At 42.3% G+C, this 19,786-nt stretch overlaps 1 protein-coding gene across 2 annotated transcripts in view; it reads right to left on the bottom strand.

Annotated features, from left to right (window-relative positions):
- The window catches only part of cdin1 (CDAN1 interacting nuclease 1), a 165,836-nt gene extending 157,944 nt beyond the window's left edge, over window positions 1-7,892 (bottom strand). For both annotated transcript variants that reach the window (XM_073040099.1, XM_073040100.1), the window contains exon 1: window positions 7,702-7,892. In XM_073040099.1, coding sequence (XP_072896200.1) covers window positions 7,702-7,802 — 101 coding nt within the window. In that variant the 5' untranslated portion in view covers window positions 7,803-7,892. The remainder of the gene's footprint in view (window positions 1-7,701) is intronic.
- Window positions 7,893-19,786: the final 11,894 nt, after the last annotated feature.

Below are 19,786 nucleotides of genomic sequence, written 5' to 3'. Positions count from 1 at the left end.
GGGGCCACAGCACAGGATCAGAAAAAGCTGCAGGAAGTGTTTAAACTCAGCCAGCACCATTACAGGCACGTGCCTCCCCAGCATCGAGAACACCTTAAATCATGTTTTGAAAAGGCAGCATCCATCATTAAAGATCCTCATACCTAGGACATGCCCTCTTCTCATTGCCACCATCAATATGGTACAGGAGTCTAAAGACACACACTCAATGTTTCAGGAACAACTTCTTCCCCTCTGCATGGACAGTGAACCCATGAACACCACTATTTTTCCTCTCTTTTTGCACCACTTATTTTTTTTGTTGTGTGTGTGTGTATGTAATTTAGTTTCTTTTAATGTACTGCTGAGCGAATCAAAACGATTTTCCAACATATGCTAGTAATATTAAACCTTCTGCTAAGTAAAGTGACTGATTTAATTCCCATATATATCTTGTCACTTCTTTTATTACACAGCATAACTGAGTTATTTTAACTGGCCAAATTCTACAACCAGAGAAGTGACCTATTTTTATCCTGCACAGTCTTCTTTCTACTTGACATCTCTCATTTGTTTTATTTTGTCTTCCTCCTTTTTTACGTTGTTATCTTTTTCCACTGTTATCTTATTTGCTTTCCATTCATTTGCTCAAAGTTTTTTTTTAAGTGTTTGATAGATTCTTTCCACCTTTCAATTTCTTACATCTATTCAGTGATAGGTTTATTGTTTTTGTTGCCCATCTGTGTGACTTGCTTTACAAGAGCAAAAATGTCTTACTGAAAATACACCAGATATATTGTATGCAGTTTTGGTCTCTGCCTTAGGAAGAATACGCAGGTGATAGAGAGAGTGTAACAAAAGTTCACTATATTTATTTTTAGGATGGTGAGGGACAGGTGAGGGAATGAATAGTTTGTCTCACAAAGAACAGGTTCTGGGCTCAAATGCTTTATTTATGCTTATTCCTATGTTTCTGAGAGCCTAAGAGATTAAACAGACTTAGCCTACACTCTTGAGTTTAGAAAACAAGAGGTGATCTCATTACAACATGCAACATTTGCACAAGGCTCAACATAAACAGGGATGACACTTACCCTGGCTAGATTGTCTAAAACCAGGTGCCACAGTCTCAAAATAAAGTATCAGCCATTCAGGATAGAAATGTGAACAAACTTCTTCACCCAAAGAATTGCAAATCTCTCAAGAGGGATGAGGATATTCATAACAGATTATTATAATTTTGAATATTAATAGAATCAAGAGCTAGGGTAAGTGGAAAAATGGCTTGGAAGTAATTTAACTGATTTTATTGAATGGTAGAGGAAGCAAAAGGGATCAAATGATTTATTTCCGCTTCTATTTTTTATGGTTTAATATACATATTTCCATTGTTTCCATGCATATCTAGGCCGGTCCATCATCGGGCAGATGGAGCTTGTCAGCCACAGTTGGCAGCTCATCTGGAAAAGGAAATTCTGATCTCAAACCTCTGCTGCCTTGTGGCTATACCCACTCATCGGGAAAGGTTCGAGAGTAAACCTGAGGAAAAAATCCAGAGTTGGAGTCCCTATGGCAGCTATACATTGAGTTCAATGATGACTGGCAATTCCTGCGATGCCATGGGTGTCAACTCTCTGCTGTTCCTTTGGATTCATCAACTGCGTGGAGATGAGAAGCTTGCTGCCTGGACCCTTCATATTGTACTTTCCTGGCTTGCATAAACAGCTAGTAACCAACATCTATGGTAGGCCTCGATCAACAGAGGGCCTACACCTCATTATAACCAGTTTCTCCAAAATGTGCATATTTGTATGAGATAACTATTAACATTTTGGAGCATCATTTGGTTCAGCTGCTTTTCCTAATGTACTTCAGTGAACCCACATCTGACAATGTCAGTCTCTTCACTTTCATATCCTTTCCTTAAAATGTCAAATTGGAAAATTCAATGTTCACACCACTGAGTTGGAAGTTATTGGTGCAGAATATGAGATACTGTAATAATCACCAGAGCAATGGACAAAATTTGAGGACAGCAGGATCATGTGGGAGAGTAAAATGACATGCAGCTAGAAGAAAGTGGAGTCACCAGGAGGGCGAGAGAGAAGTTACAGACTGGTATTATCATATTGTAGCTGACAGAAATAGCAAAGGATGATATGCTGGATACAGAGGCTGGTGTGGTGAAAGTAGTAGCAAGGAAATTCTGTCACATTTCTGTCCAGGGAAGTCGGGTGAGATGAGAACTGATGTGTGAGGAATGAAAGATACGCATGTGAAGGCTCCAACATCTGTGGCAGTGAAGCCATGTATAAAGAGGAAGCAGGACATTTCAGAAGCCTAAATCTTGAGAACAGATGCAGATCCGGGGGAAAAAAAATGGTACCCCTTTAGGAGGCAGGATGAGATTAGCTGTGGGAGTCAGTGGGTTTACAGAAGATGTCAGTAGCTAGTCTGTCTTTACAGAAAAAGTAGTGTCAGAGATAGTCCACATGAATTCGAGAATAAATTGTTAGTGCAATGCGCTGTAAGGTTTATAGCAGCAATGTCTGGGTTATGACTGGAGATAGCGGGGCTTTAGAATGTGGGGCTATCCAATGAGAGGGATGTTTTTCTTTCGTGTGTCTGAGAGCAGGGATTTTGCAGTCTTTTGCCGGGGAGAGACGAGACAAGACGCGAATGGAGAGAGTTGGTAGACCATCAACTCCAGAGTGGACTTGGAGCGAGGGTCCGAGGGTTGGCTATGCTCTGAGGAGGTTGACAGGAAACCAGTGGACTGAACCATGAGCTCCAACGTTGCACATTAGACTGTTTCATGAGAATGGGCCCTTTTCTTGTTTTTTGTTTCTTTACTAACCATATAGTCAAATCAAGAATTATAAAGCTTAATCGTTTAATCGCATATTGTGTACTGTTTGTTATTTCGGGGTATTGATTTGTAACAGTGGACACATCGTGCAGCATCCACCCAAACAAGATTTCTTAAGTTTGGCCAGGCCAAGGCTGTCTTCCCCTAGAATAAGCCGCTAGAAATATGTCGACCGTTTGGACCAAGATGGGATGAAAAATGTGAGGAGGCCTTTCGTTCGCTGATGGAGCTGCTGAACCAGGCTGAACCTGGTGCTGGCTTTTGCGGACTCCCAATCGCCGTATGTACTGCACATGGATGCCAGCCAAGAGGGCTTGGGGACATCCTATATTAGGATCAGGGCATCGGGTTGAGGCCCATTGCATTTTTCAGCCAGAGTCTGTTGCCCTCTGTGAAAAACTATCCCACACACAAGTTGAAATTTCTGGTGTTGAAATGGGCGGTGGTGGATAAGCTGAGTAACTACCTCTACAGGGCCAAGTTTGAGGTGAGAACAGACAACTCCCTAACTTATATCCTGACCTCAGTGAAACTGGATGCCACAGGCCATTAGTGGTTGGCAGCATTGTCTGCCTATGATTTCAGCCTGAAGTACCAGCCAGGAAGCAGGAATGTTGATGCTCTGTCCCAACGGGCGCATGAGGGACTGGTCAAGGATGAGGAGTGGGAGAGCGTTCCTGTCCCAGGGGTGAGGGCCATGTGTCAGTTTGCCATCACCGTGAAGACAGAGGGAAAGGAGGGGCAAGATCGAGCCGTGGATCAATTAGGAGCTTCTGATGATGCCATTCCCCAAGTTTTCTGTAACCTGACTGCTCTGAAGTCAAATCAGCTGCTGGATTTGAGGTCTGAGGAAGTGGCAGCTGCTCAGCGAGATGACCCGGGCATCAGTATCATTTGATCAGCGATCAAAAACTGAGACATGGCTCAGGCAGAGAAGACGAAACACTTGGCGATGTCTCCATTACTGAGAGAATGACCTTGGTTGAAGTTGTGAAACCAGATCCTACTGGGCCACGTCACCCCCAGACCAGCCTCGGCACTACAGTCTGGTTCTGCAGGAGAAGTATCAGAGAATTGCACTGAAGTCACTTCATGATGATTCTAGACACTTGGGGGCTGAAAACACCTATGGATTGCTCAGAGACTGGTTTTACTGGCCCTGAATGAAGTCGGAGGTCAAAGAATACTGCAAGTCATACATTCAATGCATATGACGCTGCCTACGCGGGCAGCTCCCTTGCCCCACTTGCAGAGTGCGGGGTCCCTGGACCTGGTGTGTACGGATTACCTGTCAATAGAACCCGATGCCAGCAACACGGTGAATGTTCTGGTCATCATAGACCACTACACCAGATATGCTCAGGCTTTTCCTACCAAGGACCATGGCGGCCAAAGTGTTATGGGATAAGTATTTAATTTATTATGGCCTTTCCAGTCGGATATATAGAGATCAGGGACGAGATTTCGAGAACGGCCTCATTGATGAGTTACTGGACATGATTGGAGTCAAGGACCATGCCCTATCATCCGCAGGGTGATCTCCAGCCCGAGAGGTTTAAGCAGACTTTGCTAGACATGCTCGGGACCTTGGAAATCAGCAAGAAGAGCAGGTGGAGTCAACATATTTGACATCTGGTCCACAGTTACAACTGTACCTGAAAGGAAGCTATCAGGTACTCGCCATACTGTCTGATGTTTGGGCGCAAGGCGAGGTTGCCCATTGACCTTTGCTTTGGGACTGACGAGGGCGACTTACCACCAAAGACTTATCTGAAGTATGTGTCTGACATGAGTAGAGAGTTGAAAAGGGCTTATGAATTAGCTGGGGTCACAGCTGCCAAGCAGAATCAAGGAAATAAGAGGAGGTATGATCAAAAAATGATGTTCTCCCAACTCCTGCTGGGAGACCTTGCCCTCATAAGGAACTTGGGGCTACCTAGGAAACATAAGTTGGTGGACCGCTGGGCTGCTAAGCCCTATGTGATGGAGAGTCAAATGCCAAAGCTGCAAGTTTTCTGGTGAAACCAGAGGATGGGAATGAATGGGCCTGTCAAGATTCTCCATCGGAACCACCTGCTGCCCCCCGGGACAAGAGGTGCAGGTAGACTCAGAGCCCAACTTGGAGACGACACCTAGTAAGAGGACTCTGCAGAAATGTGGGGTGACTGCAGGGCCCATAGCAGGAGAGGTTAGGCCGGTCCCCACCCCTGAGAGGGATACTGATTCGGAGTATGAGTGGTATATGCTGCCTTTTGCTAACTCCCCATTGATTGAGGAAGAGACTTCCGCCCTTCTCCCACTGAGTCAGGTGAAGTGGGGGGGGGGGGGGGCTATCTACAGACAGCCTGGCTTGTCATGGGACCCTGCAAAGAATGAAGCGGGGGCTTGGCTACGGGCCCAAGTTGCAGGTGGGCACAAGTGATAGGTCGGGGGAGGCCTCGCCAGGTAGATCAGAAGTATCCCCAGTAATGTCTGAACCTGAAGAGTTAGGTGAGGGGGTGTGGAGGTCTCAGAGAATTAGGAGACCACTGGATAGGCTGGCCTACATAGCACCAGGGGAACAGAGAGTGACCCCTACCGTGTTGGGGAGCTATGTCACTGCCTTTTGCACCTGGATTGGACCGTGTTTTGCAGGAAGGGTTAGCAAATTATCTCAATGTCATGAGGACATGACTGAATTTGGTGGGGGAAGAGTGTAATGCTCTGTAAGATTTCACTGCTAACGCAATGGTTTCTCTGTAGCAGCAACGTCAGGGTTATAATGAGATATTATGGGGCTTTGGAATGTGGGCTATCCAATGAGAGGGATGTTGTTCTTTCTTGTGGGTCTGGGAGCAGGGATTTTGCAGTCTTTTGTCAGGGAGAGATGAGGAGAGAAGATGCGAACGGAGAGTTGGTAGACCACTGGACAGAGTGGACTTGGAGCGAGGGTCGACTACACTCAGAGGAGGACGACGGGAAACCAGCGGACTGAACCATGAGCTCCAACATTGCACATTAGACTGTTTCATGAGAATGGGCCCTTTTCTTGTTTTTGTTTCTTTACTAACCATATAAAGCTAAATTGTTTGACATATTGTGCACTGTTTGTTATTTTGGGGTACTGATTTGTAACGGGGACACAATACGTAGCATCCACCCAAACTAGATTTCTTAAGTTTGGCCAGGCTGAGGGCTGTTTTCCACTAGATTAAGCCACTAGTCAAATCGACAGTTATATTAGTAATAGGAGTGTTAAGTTGATTTGTTCCACAAATGGAGAAAGCACAACTTATGCAGTTATTGATATAGTAGAGAAAGAATTTAGTGTGAGAGGGGGAGGAGGGTGGAATGGCATGGAGGTATGTGCTTGGAACACATATTTGAATAAAATGACACCACAGGTGTTCTCCTCAAACGCGGACTCATTTATCCTCAAATGTTTATTTATTTTTTGTTCACCTTTCCTCTGCCTGTTCCATCTCTCCTCCATTCCACACCCCTCTCCCCCAATCTGGTTACGCCTATCACCTACCTGGCAAAATTGTTGCTTCTCCATTTCAAGTGAATTATTCCTTTTGTTTTAAAAACCTATTCCCTGGGCCAGAGCTGTCTTCCAAACACTTTAGTGTGCTAGCTTTCACCAACTTTTTCATCATTAACTATTTGTTCTGCTAAGATTTTCTCCATTCCCTTTCTAATCCAGCATCTTCTACTTCTCTCTTTTAAGTCTACCAGTGCAGGACTGATGGAATTCTGAATTGTCAGAGAGAAGGTAAAGGATTCCGCTCTTCCTTCACTGAAGAAAAGTAGAAATTCAGCTCAATGACCTAAAAGAGATCACCTCTATGTGTATCATAAACACAGGAGATTCTGTAGATGCTGGAAATCTTGAGCAGCATGCATAAAATGCTGAAGGAGTAAATGGTGACATTTTGGGCTGAGACCCTTCATCGGGACTGGAAAGGAAGGGAGCAAAAGCCAGAACAAGAACATGGGGGAGGGAAAGGATTAAATTTGCTTAGCTTTTATTCTTTCAAGGGTTCTGACTCCTTCCTTTACAGTCCTGAAGAAAGGTCTCAGCTCACAATGTTGACTGTTTACTCTTGTGTATAGATGCTGCCTGAATTACTGAGTTCGTCCAGTATTTTTATGTGTTACCCTTTTGCTCAAACAGGTTGAGTACCCGTTATCTGAAATATTTTGAGCACTGACATGACATCACAAATGAAAAATTCCACAAGGCGCGGGGAAATTTTCAAAGCGACACACATTTCTCTGTGCACCAGACAGTTCTGAGAAGTGACCTCACATATGTAAGGAATGGAAGTTAATGAAAAATAGAAAAACACTTCATAAAGTAAAAAAAATGAAGATCTCAATCGTATCTTGAAAAAGTGAATTCATCAGCATCTGGGTGAACATATGCCACTTAACGGTATGCTGATCATGAAACAAGTAAAGATCTATCACAACAAACTGAAAATTTAAAGTAATTGTGAATATTTAGCAGACCTGTTGCAAAAATTTAAGAAAAGGCATGGCATTAATTGTTTTAAAGATTTGTGGTGATAAAACATCTGCTGATCACCAAGCAGCAGAGAAATGTGGAATGAGTGGCAAGGCTGCTGAAAATCGTAACACACTGAACAGCTACATCAATACATGTATAAATTGTGACGATCCCACGCTGTCCTAATACTACATTCCAAAATCTGAAATACTTCCAACCCGAAGCATTTCAGACAAGGAGTTTTGGTGTGTGTAGAAACTGATCGTACTCAGAGACACCTCGTTGCAATGTGATGCATGTATGAGAATACTAAGCCCTTTTCTCCCAGTTTTCAGTTATGTTACTTGTCTCTACCTCTTACCTGGAGAACTGTTTCGTCAACATTTTCAAGCTCTGCCTGTTGGGCCGCAGCCGTTCCAGATACCTGGCTATCTCAGCATACTCCGCCTTACTAAGGATCATCCCAACAGCGAACCTAACACCGTTTCAATCTACCAAACCAACACAGGCCCGGCTTCGGCTCAAAACTTTCCCGCCGCGGAAGACCGAATCTTCCACGGGACAACAGCAACGCAGCATCTGATTGGCTACAATATCGCCGCTAACCTCAAGTACTAAAAAGCAAACAGCGCTATCATTGGTCAATCACCCAGTAGCCTTGGAGACGCGCTAGCAAACGTCCGTGGTAATAAGCAGTTGACGGATACGAGGAGAAATTTTTAAAATATATACCGTGTGGATGTTAAAAATGTAGATTTATAATGTTTCTTTTCCGATCTCGGGACTTTTTTCAGCCAGTGAGTTTGGGAAGCATTAAATCAAAATGTTGATCCGGTGGTCTGGATCAGTCAAGCAAAGCAGCTGAAAACCGGAGTTCTGACACATTAACTCTTGTTTCTCCCTCCAGAAATGTTACCTCATTTTTTGAACGTTTCCAGCATTTTTTTTGTTTCGTTTCAGATTTCCAGAATGCGCGTTTGTTATTTTTCAAGAAGCGAACAAACATATATTTAGCCTGATTTCTATTTCCAATTCTTGTCTAATTTCAACAGTAGTTCTGTACTAATGCAATCGGAAGTATGCTGGACATTTGCATTGCCAAAGAAGTTAATGCAATATTTTGATTCAGTTCCAGCTTTAAAATTATTTTACAGGGAAATGCTACTACAGTAAAAGCTGGAATTTGAATTCAACACATGTATGTTGGAGGAAGAAATACTCCAGTTTACTATATAAAGTACAAAGGTAATGTTTATTTATTCAATGAGTAGAAAGGTAAACTCGGAAACTCCTGCTGAAAGGCAGAAGGAATAACTGGATTAGTGTCATATTCTGGATTCTTTTACTTACATTCTTTATTAGTGTTAATGATAGTACCCATATTAATGAACAAGGCTACAGAATTTTGCCCAGACTTGGCAGCAAGGTATCAAATGCGGGGCTGAGGAACCAGAACAGTTGTGGAAAAATGCCTTGTCCAAGGAATACCAGAGAAGTGCTTACTGGAGATAAAGCGTGGACATAAATAGTGGATGTAAAAGCCCAAATAATACCACTGAAGAGAAAGTTTAAAAACTGCTTCTGATTGATCTTGTTTTGATATTGAGCAACTTTTTATTAGTTGCCACTTATTTCTACAAATCTTTTGGCAGAATATGCAGAGTTTTTATTTTTTTGTTTAGGACCTCTTTCTTGTCTTTGTTATATATGTTGATGGATTAATGCTGCTTTCCACATTTGACCTGTTCTTAAAAGCCTGAAGAAATTTTATTCTAATTTTCAATCCTCTCTTGCCATCAGATGATCTTTAGGAGAGACTTTTAACTATTATATATAATTAACTATCAACTCCCTCAACTGTGTCACTTTCATATTTATTAATTTTTTTCTAGATTCTCTTGACCTTTTCATATGTTCTGGCAATGCGTCTTTCCACATCAATTCTCCTGAGCTATTTTTCTTTCCTTTAATTTGAGGATCATTCCCCTCTACTGTACTTGAGAGAGCTCTCAGCTGTGTCTGTTCCATTTTTCATTCTTTATTCACTCTTCATACCTGGAATAATGATAGAATTCTCATTGTTCCTTTCCTCTCTAACTATGATGCTCTACCACTGACAGCACAATGCAAGCACCACACAAGTTTATTTCCACAGCTTTTAGCGTTGCAGGTGATCTACTTATCCAACACTCTCATCTCTTCCAAAGTACTTTCCCTTTGAAATGCAGCTCCAAGTGTGTTTTATTCAACAAAAACGAGCACTGGGCATCTTAATGAGACACTCTTGAAGGAAGAAGCCTCCCGACCCAATATTACATGACATTTTATATGCTAACGATCAAAGGTAACAGCAAGACAATTCTTTAGTTACATTGTACTTACAATGCTTCCTTTGAATTAGATATAGTTTTTACACACCTCTTTCGCACTCACAGCCCAGACACCCAAAATGAATGTTAAGCAGCATTGTCTGGTTTGTAATCAACTCCTGTCCACAGCTCTGGGAAAACTATTGTTGAGGGCTACATTTTAAATTAAATCTACCATCCACATTCAGGTCTGAAGAATGGCTGCTGATGAAGTTAATATTTGCTATGTACCCTTACTTCAGAATATGCCCTAACAGTCCCTCCTGGACAAAAATAAATTTATTCCAGGGGAGACCAAACTTTTAAGAGGATCTAATCAAATAAGGCTGCAAAAATGCCCTGTACTTTGGAACCCCTTACCCAATTACCCTATGTGCATCTACATTTACGATATCATCCCTAATAGCTATCTACAAGACTCTAAGCAAAGATTATTCCAGAAATTTGACCGACAATCCTTAAAATGCATCTTTGTCATTTATATGCCCATCATCTCCTTCCCTGATGGCCAGTTGTAGTTTCATCACATTCTTTATCTTCACCCTTTCATTCTCTGATAGCTAAAATCCTGCAATGGCTATCAGTGATTGCTCATTGGTCAGGGGCACCAGCAAGGTAAACGTATCAGACTCACAGGCCCTCTCATCGATGTACATGAGGAGTCTCTATTAGAATGACTGCAAAGACGTCATCCTAGAGGCACCCCCTTCCAGACTGTCCATTCAATCACTGGCCCAACCACTAAAAGGGTCCAGCTCATTTGTATTCACTCCCCATTCAGGATGGGGTGACTGCTTTCAGGTGCTGTGTGTATTTTCTTTCTCAGTCTGCCATGCCATTGAAATTGTAGAACCTGATGACTACTGTTACTCAGATCCCTTCCCATCTATTTTTCCCAATACTTTATCTATTCTGAACTATACAGCTAGTCATCTAATTTCAGTAATCAGTCTTCATTACAGAGTACAGTTACCATTATACTTTAACATGCTGTTCACGCGTGCTGTCACACTCTTGGTGTCTCCTGCATTTATGTTTGTTATGGGTCTGCTGCCATCAGGTGTGGTCAGATCTGATGCAGCCGGTTGGTGTTCATCACTTAGGTTCCCTACAAAGAGACTGTTATGGGGTACACTTGACCTCTCACTTTGTCTGTGGGGGTGACAAGAAGGTGAGTCATGCAGTTTAACCTGAGTCCAGTTTTGCCACTGGATGCCTTGCCAGGACTGCACACCAACACAGGCATCATTTGCCCAAAGCACCACCTGTGGTTCTATCCATCTGGGAGCGAAACCTGGCTTTTTAGCCAGCTCCCTTACCATGACTTGGTCATCTGGCTTGGAAGAGCTATCTTCTCTCCCTCGGGTTCACTCTGATCTGCATATATCACTGCTGCTGTATTACACTGGTCCCAGTGGTCCTTCACATCTCCATTCAATCTTGCTAAATTGGCAGCTGTTGTTTCTTCCTGTACACTTGTAATTTCTGTTGTTCCCTCTTCTTCCATTGTCCTCCTCGCACTGATGTCTGCCCTCTCATTCCCTTTCTGTTCCTTACTATCCCCTTTCTGGTGAGCCTTTATTTTAATCACTTCTACCTCCTCAGGAAGCTGCACTACTTTTAACAGCTCCTGACTGTCCCTAGCCTTGGGACCTCCTGCCTGCTTGACATGGTTTCCACACATCATCCTGTCTCTCCTCCCTGCTTGGGGCTACTGTCTCTGTGGGCTACATTAGCTACTCTGTGGTAACACATGTTCGCTGTCCCTGTCATGTCCATATTATTTCTCCTTTTTCTGAGTCTACGATAGCACCTGTCTTACTCAGTCTGTCTATCCACGGAACAGTGCCTTCCTTGTGTGGGCACACCCAAAAATTGACGAGAAGCTGCAATCCTCAATCTCAAGTACCTGGGGCTGACTTCTCTCCACCCTCATTGTTTCACCTTCTGCAGTGGTAAAGTAAATTGCCTCTCCAGTCATGGGCAGAAGTAGATCAGTTATCGATACTGAGAATACTATGTCCACTAATACTTCACATTGCTGGCCCCCCCAAATAAACCTCTTGTGTACATCTGTGGATGACTACCACTGGCAATAGAGGGTGACGCCTGACCTCACCAGCTCTATAATCTGGTCAGCAGTCAAATCAGAAACAAAGGGCACTGCTGTGGATTCTGCATGCTTTGGTGAGTGATCCTCATACTTGGCTCTCATTTCAGGACACTGCCTCTAATCATAGCCTGAAAAGCTGCAGTGGTCACAAATCATCTCCTTTACCTTCCCACATCTACTCCAGCAGTTCCTTGCTATGTGCCCCAGTTGCTGGCACACAAAGCAAGTTCTCACTACAGCCACTTTATGACTTCTCTTCCCCCTCCCCTGATCGATCTCACCAGTCCATGATACTATCATGGAGTAGGTCGACTGCACTGCTATCCTCAAAACTAAAACTTCATGGTGGGCTAACCTCAAGCCTTCCTTCAGCATTTTCAGGAAATCTGAGTTATCCCTCCCTGGATTATCCAACCCTGAATACTCCCCATATGTTTGATACTTATGTTCTGCATAATCCAAGGACAGCTCATTAGATCTCTAAACCACTTACGTTATTGTTCCCCAGCTACTCTCACCTCTCCCCAGTTGCTGCCTCACTTCCCCGTTAAAGAAGTGATATCTCTCTTCATTGCTGGTGTTCCCAGTAGTTGCCCATGTACCGTCCTTCACCCCCTAGGCCATACTGTCCCACATATTCCTTGGGCACTTCACTTTCACTAACACATGTATATCTTTAGGGTGCAGCTGGTGAATTTCAAACATTTCCTTGAGCTTACCCCAGAATTCTACATTCTGGCTGATGACTTTAAGTGAAGGCAACTCTGACAAAATGCTCTGCTTCTCCCCAGAGGAGAAGGATTTATTGATGGTCGTATTCAAAGTCAAGGGCTGGCTCAGGTCATCAAGGTTCTCGACCTGACATTGTCTAACCTCAATCAGTGCCATCCCAACAGATATATCTGGATATAACCGCTCCACACTAATTTCCACCATATTTTCCACACACAAAATATAAACATAGGATAAAAATTAAACAGCATGTATTTAAAACCCCAGAGTATGCACTCTGCAATCTGCCACTTATGTGTGCCTGGACTCATAATGCCTGTTCTATTCCTTTGCATTTAAAAGGTATTGCAGCAAAGTTACAGACTTATTCTTAAGACATACAACCACATTTGCAAATGAGTCTGCTGCTATACAGTTTCCCCAAACAAGTATACATTGGCATTCTGAACAGTCAGTAACCATCCTTTGCAACTGGAGGCCCTGTGCCATCCAGATTGCACAAAAATGTCTCATCTCTTCCATAAACATACATGCATGCACACACACTACACTACTTTTATATCTGCCAGCTCAGTTCTCCGCTGTGGTTGTGATCCCATAGTCACCAACCTCAACAGATACAAGTGTGAGTTCTAATTTTAAAACCCATTTAAGCTGTTGAGATCACTGTCCACAGGATGAGTCACGAAGATATCCTGGATAAGCCCCCAAATGGTGTAACCTGATCAAAGTCACCAGAGAGTCACTGAAACTAGTGAATAGAGAAGTGTGTTTTATTCACAAAAGTGAGCAGCAGGCATCACATTGAGACACCCTTGGAGGAAGAGGCCTCCCGGCCCAATATTACATGACATTTTTATATGCTAAAGATCAAAGTTAACAGCAGGACAATTCTATAGTTGAATTGCTTCTTTCCACTCAACTTGGGAGAGGATTCCAGACGCCTCGAAGCTCTGTATAATAGCTTCCACTTTAGGACCAAGTGTTCTACAGTGCTTCCTTTGGAATTACACATAGCTTTCATACACGTCTTTCTTTGCGCCTGGACTCCAGACACCCAAAATGAATGTTAATCAGCCTTGTCTGGTTTACATTCAACTTCAGTCCACAGCTCCAAAAAAAACTATTGTTTTGGGCTGCATTTTAAATTTACAATCCACATTCATGCCTGAAGCAAAATACACAAAAATGCTGGAGGAACTCAGCAGGCCAGGCAGCATCCGTGGAAAACAGTAGTCAATGTTTTGGGCCAAGACCCTTCAGCAGGATCCAACAAGGTTCATGTCTGAAAATTGGCTGCTGGTGAAGTTAACATTTGCTATATACCCTAACTCCAAAATATACCCAACAACACCCACAAACCAACTTCTCATTCTGAGCCTTTTATTTTCCCAGTGGAGCTGAATAGCTCAAGTTAGTAACTTAGAACTTCTTAACTTAATTAGACACATAATAATCTCGACTGAATGTTCATACAATAACTTAAGATAATTTCCAATACTCATACATTTAGATAGGTATAATTTATGCCATTTCCATTTCTAATTCTGAACCCATTTTCTTGTCCCATTTCAATACTCATTTCCATTTTACTATATTTTCCTGTGTCATTTAGACTTTACTGACTTTTAGCCAATCACAGAACTTGAGCTTTGGTTTTCCCTCTCCTTACATGGCATCCCTTGCTCATACATATAAAAATTACACTGCTTGATTCCCTCCAGTTTTGTCAAAAATTACCATTCTGAAACATTGTTTCTCTCTCTACAGATGGTGCTCGAGCTATTGAGTAGTTTCACACTTATATCTTATCATGCCAAATAACAACATCAACCTGAAATATCACATTAAACAATATAACAAAGTAGGATAGTTAAAATACCCCATACTAATTGTTAGAAGGCAATTTTAAGGCAGCTTGCTTGTTGTTAACCTGCAAGCTTGAGCTGGCAATTCACTTTACCGCTTGTCCAATTTCCATCAAAGTCAAGGGAAAGTAATGTCAAGTACCATGTACAACAATACACCAATATACTGCTTGAGTTTAAGCAGTATGGTCCCTGTTGATTTGCAGTAATGATGATCATTTGTCTGTTGAGCATTCTTCCATTGACCACTATCTATTCATAATTACTAAATATTATGGCAGAAAATGGCCTACGTAGCAACTGAATTAAAATAAATTTTAATATCTTCTAAAAGGACATGAAGCTGTTAAGGTAGAACAATGATTTTGATGTCATAAAGATGGAGATCTGTGCAGTAGATTGGTGTTAATATTCCTAATGCTACAACAGTGGCAAGATAAAGCACAATGATTATTCTCTAGTGAATAAGAAAAATGATGGCCATCTTTAGTGAGTGATTAGTGGGTTAGCTTTAACAGAAATGGTGCGATCACATCTCCACCATCCTAAGAGATGACAGAAATTCAGCAATTTTACTAATCTAGGAAGACAGACTACTGTATACCCCTTTGAACACTGGTATCCAGAGGCACAAGTCAATAGTCTGAGCTTGCATTGCTATAAGTTTAAGCATTTGCTGCAACACAGTCACTCCAAGGCATCTGTTTGTCCTGAAAATGGAAATTTAGCTGTTGGTCATCAAATGTTATATTTTGTTTGGCCTGGTAAGTATTGAAATTGACCTCTGTTAATCATGATGAGCTCCAGTCTCAATGCAAACCCTTGTGCAAATTTGTTGTTGAATTCCTTTCTACCCCCTTGGCATGCTTCTGGTTGACCTGACAACTCACAAACATTTCACTGCGTTCTCATCAACCTTCTACTCTAGTATACCTTTCATCAAGGCCTCTTTGGCAGAGCTCGCTCATGACCTTGCCCTTTGGCAGACTGGCACCTGGATTATTCTTTTCTCTATCCTACCTCCATGCTACTGATGACCAGAGAAATAAGCAGACTTTGTCTCTAAATTCTACAGTACAGAAGCAGGAGAGGGAAATTGGGAGCAGGTGAAGGGAATTCAGAATTTCACAGACTGCAATAAAGACTTTGAAAAAACCCTGTATGGGAGAGTGGTCCAAAAGATTACGACTTATAGGTTCCACGACAAACTGAATCAACTATATCTCTTTGGATACTACTGGGGGAGATCACCCATCCGGGGACAGCAGCAGCGGCCAGGTTATGGCACTGTGGCCTACCTTGAAGCACAGCAGGGGAGGGGAAAGCCAGCCATGCGGTGGAGATAGGGGACTTGATAGTTAGGGGACAGATCAGGAATTCTGTAGCTGCAAAAGAAATACCAAGATGATCTTGCCTCCCAGCTGCTAGGTTCCAGGATGTATCGGAGTGGCTGCAGGATATTCTGAAGGGGGAGGGTGAATAGCCTGAGGTTATGGTGCATTGTGACAACAATGAAAAGGGGAAGAGGCCCTACACTGTGAGTAAATAGAGTTAGGAAAGAGGATGAAGAGAAGGACCTCCAAGGGAGTAATGTCCGGAATACTCCCAGTACCATGGGCTAGTGCAGGTAGGAGTGGGATGATAGCACAGATGGAATGGCTGAGGAAATGGTGCAGGGGGTTAGGGTTTCAAGTTCTTGGATCATTGGAACCTTGTATAGGGAATATGTCACCTTTTAGGTGCACCTGAAATAAAGGGGAACCAATATCCTGGCCACAAAGTTTGCTGTTGCTACTTGGGAGAGTTTAAACTAGTTTTCTAGGGGGCTTTGGAACCAGACCACCTGGTTAGTAAATGAAGGATCAGTCAGGAAGATAGACGTCAGGGAAGGTATTGAAAGGCAAAATTGAAATAACAGTTAGGATGGGTTGGATAGACTGAAGTATATGTATTTTAATGCTAGGAGTGTTATGGGTAAATATGATGAACTTAGAGCATGGATCAGTGCATGGAACTGTGATGTTGTGGCCATTACAGATTATTGGTTGAGAGAGAATGGGTGATTAATGTACCAAATTTTCAAAATTTTAGAAAAGATAGAGAAGGAGGTAAAAGGAAGGGGGGTGTAATTTGCATGACTAATCAGGGATAATATCACAGCTGCACTCGGAGACATAGCGGTAATGTCAGACACTGAGTCCATTTGGGTAGAGCTCAGGAATAGGAAGGGTGTAATCACACTAATGGGATTGTACTTCAACACCCCCCCCCCACCCCCACCGCCGATATCCACCGGAACATTGAGGAACAGATATGTAAAGAGATTAGGAAATGTGTAAAAATAATAGGATTGTTGTCATGGGGGATTTCAACTTCTCTAATATAAAGTGGGACCTTCTTAGTGCAAGGGATTTAGATGATGCAGAATTTGTTAAGTGTATCCAGGAGGGTTTATTAAATTAACAGGAAGACAGTCTAATGAGAGGAGGGGCTGTACTGGACCTGGTGTTGGATAATGAGCCTGACCAGGTAACTACTGATCTTTCAATGACTGAGCAGTTGGGGACCAGTGACCACAACTCCTTAACTTTCAGGATAGTTACAGCTAAGGATAGGTATGGTCGTTGCAAGAGAGTTTTAAATTGGAGTAGGGCAATTTTGAGGGCATAAGACAGGAATTAAGAAGAGTTAATTGGGAACAGCTTCTTTTTGGCAAGTCCACATCAAACATGTGGAGGGTGGTTAAATATCAATTGTACAGAGTACTGGAAAGGCACGTTCCTGTTAGAAGGAAGAATGGGGATGGAAGGTAAGAGAACCTTGGATGTCCAGAGATGTGATGAATTTAGTCAAGTAGAAAAAGGGAAAGTATGTAAAGCTTTGGAAGTTAGGATCAAACAGAGCACACGGATTATAAGGAAGCCCGAAAAGAACTAAAGAAGGAAAGTAGGAAAGTCAGAAGGGGCCACAGAAAGTTCTTGGCAAGTAGGATTAAGGTGAATCCCAAGCCATTCTATACATACATCAAGAATAAGAGGATAACTAGGGAGAGGGTAGAACCACTCAAGGATATAGAGGGAAACATTTGCTTGCATGCGGAGAATGTGAGTGAGGTACTTAATGAGTACTTTGCTTCAATATTCACTAAGAAAAAGGACATGGAGGACCAGAAATCAATGCTGAGTATATAATTATGTTAGGGTGTTTAGATGTCATGGAGGAGGAAGTATTGGGTCTCTTAATGAGTATTAAGGTGGATAAGTCCCCAGGGCCTGATGGGCTTTATCCCAGATTATTGAAGGAGACAAGAGACGAAATTGCTGGAGCCTTGACCAGTACCTTTGTGCCCTCTCGAGGTACATGTGAGGTTCCAGAGGACTGGCAAATGGCTAATGTTGTACCTCTATTTAAGAATGGAAGAAGGGAAAATCCTGGGAACTTCAGACTGGTGAGTCTCACATCAGTTGTAGGGAAATTGCTGGAGAAAATTCTTAGGGACAGGATGTATGAGCATGGCCTAATTAGGGAGTGCCAGTATGACTTTGTGTGGGACAGGTCATGTCTTACCGACTTGATTGAGTTTGTTGACAAGGTGATGAAAGAGATTGATGAAGGTAGAGCAGTGAATGTTGTCTACATGGATTTTAGTAATGCTTTTGACAAAGTTCTTCAACAGAGGCTAATCCAGAAGATTAAGATGCATGGGGTCTGTGGCAAATAGGATGTTTCGATTCAGAACTGGCTTGCACGGAGAAGTCAGAGGTTAGTGCTCCAAAGGACTTATTAGTGGTGCTCCTCAGGGATCTATGTTGGGACCTCTGCTGTTTGTGATGCATGTAAATGACCTGGATGAAAAAGTAGATAGGTGGGTTAGAAAGTTTGCAGATGATACCAAGATTGATGGAGTTGTGGATAATGTAGAAGACTGGTAAAGAATACATAGATCATTTGCAGATATGGGCAGAGAAATGGCAGATGTATTTTACCCCAGATAAATGTGAGGTGTTGCACCTTGATAGAGCAAATGCAAGGAGACAGAAAATGTTTAAGGGGAAGATCCTTAACAGTGTTGCTGAACAGAGAAATCTTGGGGTCCAAGTTCATTGCTCCACAAAAATGGCTACACAGGTCAAAAGGGTGGTTAGGAAGGCTTATGGAATAATTGCTCTTATTAACTGAGACACTGAGTTGAAAAGTCAAGAGGTTATGTTGCAAATTTATAAAACTCTGGTTAGGCCACATCTGGAATATTGCATACGGTTCTGGTCACCCCACTGTAGGAAGGTTGATAAGGCTTTGGAGAGGGTGTGCAAGAAGTTTACCAAGATGCTGCCCACTTCAGAGGCCATGTACTGTCATGAGAAGCTGGACAAACTTGGGTTGTTTTCTTTGGAGTGGTGGAGACTGAAGGGAGATCTGATAGAGGTTTATAAGATTATGAAAGGCATAGATAGAGTAGACATAAAGAATCCTTTTCCCAGGATAGAAATGTCTAATACCAGAGGGCATGCATTGAAGGTGAGAGGGGGTAGGCTCAAAGGGGATGTGAGGGATATGTTTTTTACTCAGAGAATGGTGGACATGCTGGACCAAGTCGTCAACTTACATATGATTCTATGAGTAACTGAATCCTAATTAGTCACTGCCTGCTAGTTAATTATTCATGATGGAATAAAGATGGATTCATGATGAAGAATCCTGAAAAAGCGTTTCAACCTGAATGTCAGCAATTCCTTTCTTCTTACAGATGCTGTTTGACCTGTTGAGTTCATCCAGCAGATTGTTTTTCATTCCAAATTTCAGCATCTCCAGTCTCTTGTGACTCAATTACTCCAGTTCCTTATCCATGTCAGTACATTATCCCCTCTCCCATGTCTTGAAATTTTGCAGACTAACCTCTTATGCCTTGCTAAAATTGTTCTAATAGTCCTAATATCTCCCATCCTCTGGTTCTCCAACATTTACATACATCTTCAAAACCAAATGTTAAATTTGTCAAGCATGATTTCTTTTTCATCGATCTGTCACATACTTCTCAATGCTCTACTTTTACATCTTTAAACTGGACTCCAGAATTTTTCTGTGAATCTGACTATAATTCTGTGTTTTTGCTCCCCTTTTAAAGTACCATAATTACATTAATCAACCTCTAAACCACAGGAATTGATGCAGAGTCTAAATAGTGTAGGAAAATGATTACCAATGCCTCCATGCTTTGACTCTCCTCCTTAATTACTTTATGATGCAGATTATTGGGCTGTAGGGATTTATCGGCCTTCATGGTCCCAAATATTTTGCTATTAATACTAATGCCTTAATTTCTTCCTTTCACAAGATCCTTAATTTCCTAACATTTTGGGAGGT

Source organism: Hemitrygon akajei, chromosome 3 (genome assembly GCF_048418815.1).
Source record: "Hemitrygon akajei chromosome 3, sHemAka1.3, whole genome shotgun sequence".
Classification (NCBI taxonomy): Eukaryota; Metazoa; Chordata; class Chondrichthyes; order Myliobatiformes; family Dasyatidae; genus Hemitrygon; species Hemitrygon akajei.
This window is presented reverse-complemented; position numbering and strand designations above follow the sequence as displayed.